At 36.3% G+C, this 8,411-nt stretch overlaps 1 protein-coding gene across 1 annotated transcript; it reads right to left on the bottom strand.

Moving 5' to 3' along the window:
* Positions 1-685: 685 nt before the first annotated feature.
* LOC138336484 (potassium voltage-gated channel subfamily A member 1-like) lies at positions 686-4,680 on the bottom strand. Its single transcript, XM_069285982.1, has 2 exons — positions 3,777-4,680; positions 686-3,639 (listed from the first exon to the last, which is right to left on the bottom strand). The coding sequence occupies exon 2, from the start codon at positions 3,230-3,232 to the stop codon at positions 1,883-1,885; it is 1,350 nt and encodes a 449-aa protein (XP_069142083.1). The 5' UTR covers positions 3,233-3,639; positions 3,777-4,680; the 3' UTR covers positions 686-1,882.
* Between the last annotated feature and the right edge of the window lie 3,731 nt (positions 4,681-8,411).

The raw sequence follows: 8,411 nt of genomic DNA on the forward strand, positions 1-8,411 counted from the left end.
GCTGTTTTTTTCTTTTAGTACAAGAAGAGACATTTGTACTGTATAAAAAACCTTTCTCATGCAGTGGTATCAGTCAAACAACCCCTAATTACACAAATTACCAAAAAACAAATTGTCGTTATATATAAAGTAAATTGACATGTGAAACAAACAAATCCAAATATCTGATGAAAATCACAAAAGTATTAGGCATTAACCTACTTTTAAGAGAATGTTAAAGTTGGTTTGTTAAGTAGTCTTACTAGTTTTACATTTGAAGATTTTGTGACATGAAACATATTTACCTTTAGAAATATATGATGCAATATTTTCGAACCATGTTCCTACGCTTACTATGTGTGCATAAGTTGAATTAAAAAACGAAAACTATGTATCGTAATGTCATCAGAATATTAAGTTATTCGCGTGATAAGTTGTGCATTTTCACACGAAACTTTCTGGTATTGACATCATTTCAGGACATCTAAAATAAAGAGTTAAACTCCGATTTGTGCACAAAAGCATGCTTAATTCGTGCTTTGATTTCTGTGTTTTACATATTATAGATTAATTAACCTTAGACCTTATACAAGCGTTGAAGACATTTTCTACCAATAAAACACTGCATGCTACAATGTGTTTAAAATATTTTTCTTAAAAATATGTATTATCAAATTATCAAATCAAAATGATATAAATGGTTTTGTAATGGAATAATGATGGTGCTAATACGCTGTTTATTGACCAGTGAATAGTGTTTGTTCTTATATGATGTAGAGTCGTAACAATCACCCAACAACAGAAAAATATACAGATTAAGGTATTAATGTTTGTAATGCTGAGTCGGATGGAATGATTGTATGGTAGACTTATGAGGTGCCATTAACTAAAGCTTTTGTCCGCAATCGATCTGGCTTCCATACACAGAAGTATAGCTATACGTGGCCAACTATGATATGCCCCGTATGAATGCACACACTAAATATTGCAGAATGCTATGATCACCAGGCCGTAGGCAATACAGTGACATATTGGTAATTACTTAGGCTACCTACTACAAGTACAGCTCATAGTAGTCCTAACCGTTATAAAAATCATACTTATTTAGACAGCATATTTACATTAGGAATTTCTTCAATATGCCGTTAACTGTATAAATATTATTTTTCCGATATGCCTTCTCTAAATACGGGTTTGTAGGCAAAGTACCAGTTGATCGATGTTAGTCAAGCCTTTTTCTATTATGAAAATGATATCGCCACACTGCAGGCAATACTCGCGATCAAATTCTCAGACATTTGTCTCAGTTACATTAAAGTTTCCAAACATTAACTTCAATTATGATTAAGATGATTTTTTTTTCTTCTAAAACCAGGGTTATGGTATTTTAGATGTACCATATTGTAGAATGGTTTTGGAACTAGTGTGATCGATTCCATAATTAACAAATTATTAGAATCTCGCAATCAATTATCTCCTTTACACAAATAATGGTATTTCATCACTTTGATCTATGTAATTGAATACGCATGCGTCTTACATAAAGAGGTATGTTCTAAGGTGTGAAATTTAAGTATGTAAAATATTCAACATTTAATCCAAGGATGAAAAATCTCTACTCATATACATATAAATATATATACAATCTTAAACAGGTACTTCTGACCTCAGATCTCATTAAAAGGAAGAATAGCTAGCCTGATAGAAACAACTGGTTTGATTATGACAAATACAATGTTCGCCTAAGGCAATACCATGCAAAAAAGTCTTAAACCATCGTTTAACACAATGGAGGAAAAACTGATACTATTATGAAAGTATCTAATTCATTCTAATATAAAGGTAATATGATTTCATCAACTTTCTAATATTAATGTGACAAAAATACTAGGTCTTTAATTTTCTACATTCTTAATCTGCCGGTTTTATGTGCATAGAATTTGTTGAAGTTTTCCGTAATGATTGGTACTGGTATGGCTAGCGTCAGCACACCAGCTAAAGCACAGACGCTCCCTATGAGTTTGCCGAGGGGTCCAACAGGGACCTTATCCCCATAACCAACAGTACACATCGTGATAACGGCCCACCAAAATCCATCCGGAATACTCTTGATTTGTGCTTCGGGAATTCCATGCTCTGCATAATATATTGCACTGGAGAAAAGAAGCACACATACTACCATGGCCACTAGAAACAACATAAGGCCCTGTATACTTGCCTTGAATGTGAGAATTAACACCTGTAAGCCTGCCGAATGTTTGGTCAATTTGAATATCCTTACTAATCTCACCACCCTGAGAAAGGCCAGCGAAGCACCAGAACTAGCGTTATTGCAACCATCGGGTGCCAAGAGATTTGACAGAGAAACGTAGTACGGAACAATTGCGGTGATGTCAACTATATTTTTAAAGTCTTTGAAATATTTGATTTTACTTGGACACGAGAAAAGACGAACAACAACCTCTATCGTAAACCAAATGGTACATACCGTTTCCATTATGAAAAATGGTTCCATGAAATTCGGCCGCCCATCAATGCAATCGTTTCCTGAAAGACCGGGTAGGGTTTCAACACAGAACAAAACAATGGATAATAACGTTATAATAACTGACACAATTGCAACAACGTAGGCAAACGGTGACGTTTCCGGATATTCCATCAGCATCCAAATTTTTCGTTTCCATTTATTTTCTGGAAGCTCCATTTTCTCTTGAATGTAGCCCTCTTCGTCTTTGTAAAGGTCTACAACCTCCTTTTCGATCTCGTAGAAATCCAACTCTCGTAAGAAGATATCATCGGGAACAGGGTCAGGGCGTCGGATTTTCCCTCCATACATATAGTAATTGAATATAGATTCAAATGTAGGTCTATGTCTATCGAAGAAAAATTCATTTCTCCGTTTATCAAAATATTTTAATCGCTTTCTTGGATTGCCGAGGAGTGTTGTAGGATGTCGGTTGACAATTGTTGCCCATAACTCATAGTACTGACCACTAACGTTGATGGTAAATCGGTCACAAGTGCTCAGACAGCAGGTATGAGGTGACGTATTTCCGTTACAACAAGTTTCCAGGCATACGATGAGCTCGGCATCCAGTTCCTTATCATCACTACTGCGGCTACTTCCTGCGCCCTTTGTGGACTCTGGTGACTGGAAGAGCCACAGGTCACCATCCGCATCCTGATCCTGGTTTCTATTGCGACTCATTGGTCTCCGGTACCGGGACTGGTTCGTGATGAACGGAACTGCCATTTCCTTTAGGAATCTTATTAACTTTGTATAAGGGAGGCCTGGTTTGAACACAAAATCAATATTTTCGGATATACACGAGAGTCATCCTGCTCGTAAAACTTACTTTCGAAGTTTAGTTTTCTTTCATTAGAAATCAATAAAAGTAGTAACTTGCGTAAGAAACTTTTTCCCCAACATGAAGCCAAACACAGTTTATTCGTGGCGAACTCCCTGATGGCTGTCAAAAAAACATCAGTACATACAAGTACTACATTGAAGTCGCTTCTCCGTCAGATTTCCGCAGAAAACCCGATATTCTATCAAAATCCAGACAAGACTCTTCTCTGTAATTTGACTGCAATTATGTTTTAGTTTGTTTTGCCAGTTAACTGTCAGTAACAGCCAGGAAATCGGAGTCTTTACCAAATCTAGAAACAAACATAAAAAATCGTTATAGGTTAAAAGAACTAGACTCCTATGGCTATGAATCGAACTGTATGGAAGGTTGGCTTACTTCAGAGTGAGCCTGTGTATACTGGAGTACTAATGCTATGTGTAGACTTACTTTGTTTGAGGACACTGGACTATAGTGCCCCAATAGTTCTAATCCTTCACGTTGCCGGTGTAAGATACAATATCAAACGGCTTGGTATACCAGTACAATATGAGGAACATGACGTCCTTGTTCTGTCAAATTCACAAAAGAAAACTTTATAATCCAAGTATAAAAAATCGCACACTTTTACAGTAGTTGCACTTTTCATACCGATATGTAAGTACGGATAGCCAGCTTCTTAAGTGGGTTATTGTAAACACACGTTCCCGTTAAATCAATGTTCGCTCGTAGTGAATCAATGGAGTATTAAGACCCCATCTTTTGTGCGTTGTCGTAGATTTTCAATTCATCTCTTCACATGGTCCAGTATGTAGACTACATACAGTAGCGTCACAACAACAAAGGAATGGGATCAATACCGGCTCTCCAAACACACGCACACATCATGTGGACCTATCCTCGCACCAGTCCCAGTCACTGCTGTCTTGCCAAAAACTCATTGCACACCAAAAAAAGCAAAGTCCATCCAACGTTGACATAGACTGTAACACTAGTGGTTATTGTCGATGTTTGTGCCACTAGATAGTCGCTACCGATATGACTGTGTAACTCATACACCACTTACTCTACACTACTACTCTCGCCGACTAACCGTTGCGTGGACGACACAATGCAACCGTGGCACGCTTAGACACCTGGGACATTAGATCGCGGAATCAAATTAATAGTTGTGTTCTGTTAACCATGACTGGGGTTCTGACGTCACGAAACGCCAATATCTCATGCGTGACTTAGTATACGGTCATTGAGGAGTACATTGTTACTTTTGACCAGTTGGCGAAGCTAAGTTGATATAAATGTTTATAAGAACATGAACGGCCATCTGGTATGCTTGGACCATAACAGTTTAGGGTTTTCCTGATTTTTTCCTCTTTTTTATCCTTGTAAGTAAAATTGGTGACAGATGTTGAAGTAGGCAAATCACTAACGATATACATATACCAACCTGGGTAAGCTTACTCTTGATTTATCGCATTGAAAAAAAGAATGTGTATAGGCTTGCAATGTAGCCAAAGTCCTGTCTACCAAACCGCCCGGGAGCTCTCGCTATGAACGCCATTGTTAAGTGGATATTAATAATTAAAGCGTTGAAAATAAGCATTGCACAGAGTGAATTCTGTTCCTGACAACGTCAATAGCTTAGATAGGCGATATCCAGGTAAGCCGACAGTCCTTGGTTTACTACAGCTGGTTTGACGTTCATGCGCAATGCTTCTAACAAAAGCGAAAACGTTATTGCATTATTGATATACTGGCACTATCTTCGTTCTTAGTCCTGAAGGCAGGTTCTTCACTTGATATAATGAGAACTTTGCATGACTCTCAAATTAAGTTAATACGTTAATACATATTCACATACATCGTGTCGACGCGTTTATTAATAAAATTGCCGCGGACTTGTGTATGTGTGAACAGAACGTCATTATAAGTGACTAAATCTTAACGTATGAATAATTCCTTATGAATAGTGTGTTGTTGGTCTTTTGTAATGAATATATAAGGAACGCGCATTTAATAGCATTGTCAGTTCTCGCTAACAGTTTGACACGTATGTAAATTACATATGTAAGGTACAAGTGTATATGAGACTCAGGGAATGAATGAATGTTTACTAACCGATCGATGATTTGGAGTAGCGGTTCAATATAACCTTGCCATTGTTCTGACAATTGTTACCAACTATACGTATAGTCTTTCAGGTAAAACTATAGAATCAGCCCATCCGATCTGGTATGTATGTCATTAACTTCACTAGTTTGTGATCGGCTAGCACATCAATGAAGCTGATAGTTAAAAGCTATATCAAGTACGGTACATGTAGGAAGGAGATGCCCCTGGTGGATCCCATAGCTACACGGGCTATAGTGATATTAAAGCAGTAATCGCAAACGTTTATAAATGGACTACAACAGATATTGGTAAGGGGTTAGGGTATTGTATTACTATCATCAATACAGTTACCCATTGTGATGTAAACCGATGGCTCTGTCAGTGATAATCAATTTACTGACATATGTTCTACTGATGTTACATACACATCAACAATCACTTAAAATGATGTCGTCGACAACAGGGATTGTTTACCGACATTTATGAACATACGTTTTTTGTTCGTTTGTTTTTTAGTGTGTGTTTTTGCCTGTTGTTCCATTACCTATAATAGCCATGTCTATGATGCAGTCGATCAATGATGTCTCGATATCGACAGGACAGTACTTAGTAAAACGGAATATTTCGAGTATGCGAATGCATTAAGGTTTTCATCGAACGTAAGTTTGAAAAATATAATACATAACAGAGGTTTCCAAATTCGAGATAATAGGATTCTGTTTAAAAATATGTGGGGATAACTTAGGCACTATAATTGTTTAACGTCCATATTTCTTAGATATCCTTTCTCGGTTTACGTATTCATCTGTTTACTTGTAAAATATGTCAGAAAACTTGAGTGTCAGCGAGCCATGCCATTCATATCGATCTGTCAAGAAACCAGATCAAAATTCTGACTAAAATCAGGTTTGCCATCGACTCAGTTCAGCGATCATACCAAATAAAGATACAAATGGTGATAACAGTAGCGGAGTGTAGCAGATGGACCATAATCCGCACCACATATGTTTATTGTCAAAGAAATTCCTCAACATTTTGACAAATTCCTTTATTAATGTGAGCTTAAGCTATTAGGTAAATTGTAACATATTTTGCTGAGATATTGTATTTGCAAATTGTGTATTTGTGTACGAGTTTAATTCAGTAACCAGTTGGTATACCTTTACTGTCAATGCTGGTGACAGATGTATAGATGGTCGTGCGAGTATGTTTATCAATACAAGACAAATAAAAAAATATCAATAAACATCAGCTAGTAAATGGTGCGTACTGCCTACTTCATTTTATCTATGTATAAAGCAAGTTTTATATATTCATTGTGTTGTTCTTTTTTGTTAAAGGCAAATCAATAAATGTTATTCAGATTGACCGGTTTCGTTTTGAAAGCCGGGATTTCTTGACAAAGGAGGCCCATATACCTACATACGATATACTGCTAAGTACACTTATTATGTACTAAAAACCTATATCTCAACAAAAATACTCAACAATCATTTCCCTAACCTATTGTCTCCATTGGCTGTCAAAATGTCTATTGCTGTTTTGATCTTCCTCGTTTTTCGTTTTTTTTTTTCTTCTTTTCGTTTTCTTCTTCTACTTCTACTTCTTCTTCTTCTTCTTCTACTTCTTCTTCCTCCTCCTCGTTTGTTGTTTCTTATTTCAAATTACTCATAAAGATATGAATCTGCAGTGGGCCAGAACAGTCGTCGTCCATTGCACATTCTTGGCATGCAGCTGACGTTACACGGCGTAGCGTGCCAAACGGCTACTACTAAACATGTGTATGGATCCAGTTTAAAACAGAAATCAATGCCATTATTGTTTCTATGTAAAAATTGTTAAATGGGATATTTTTAATAGAAAGACCTTCAATAATTCATAATACTTAAAACACTGTTATTTGAAGCTTTAATTGGTTTTAGAGTCCTATTTGTTTTATTTGTAAGATTATGTACATCGTTTAGATTTTAGTTATAGAAGCATAACTAATAGGATATGTAATGACTCCATTAGAGACCTTTAACATGAGTACAGGTAAAGTTATCTTCGACATGAATACCTAACAAATACATCACTGAGACTGGGACAAAGCAAACTAAAACGCAATTGCAGTCATTACCTGTGGAGTGTACCTATTGTTACTTGAGATAAACTCTTTTTTCTGTCCTAGCAACAGATGGGCTTGCCTTAGGATTTGTATTATATTTTTCTTTTAGTTTAGAGGGAAAGCCATAGTTCACTGCAAAGAAATAAAACGGTCGTTTCCATGAAGGTGACCAGAGTGGTTTACATACTTAGGTTCTGTATCTTTCATTGATGGCTTACCACAATGTCTAATATAGTTATTACAATGACCAAAAGTCTTTTCCATTCACTAAAGGCAAACTAATTCCGGTTATAGAAAGGAAATACACATTTCGAATAGACGATGTGCAAGAATACACCATTAAGTGAAACTGTAAGATGTATGTGTTGCCGTCATTAAGTGAAGGTATTCTGTATGATTTGATGACGTTATTAAGTGAAGGTATTCTGTAAAATTTGATGACGTCATTAAGTGAAGGTATTCTGTAATATTTGATGACGTCATTAAGTGAAGCGATTCTGTAAGATGTGATGACGTCATTAAGTGAAGCCATTCTGTAAGATGTGATGACGTCATTAAGTGAAGCCATTCTGTAAGATGTGATGACGTCATAAAGTGATACTATTCTGTAAGATGTGATGACGCTATTAAGTGAAGGTATTCTATAAGATTTGATGACGTCATTAAGTGAAGGTATTCTGTAAGATTTGATGACGTCATTAAGTGAAGGCATTCTGTAAAATTTGATGACGTCATTAAGTGAAGGTATTCTGTAATATTTGATGACGTCATTAAGTGAAGCGATTCTGTAAGATGTGATGACGTCATTAAGTGAAGCCATTCTGTAAGATGTGATGACGTCATTAAGTGAAGCTATTCTGTAAGAT

This window comes from Argopecten irradians, chromosome 12, assembly GCF_041381155.1.
Source record: "Argopecten irradians isolate NY chromosome 12, Ai_NY, whole genome shotgun sequence".
NCBI classification, from domain to species: Eukaryota; Metazoa; Mollusca; class Bivalvia; order Pectinida; family Pectinidae; genus Argopecten; species Argopecten irradians.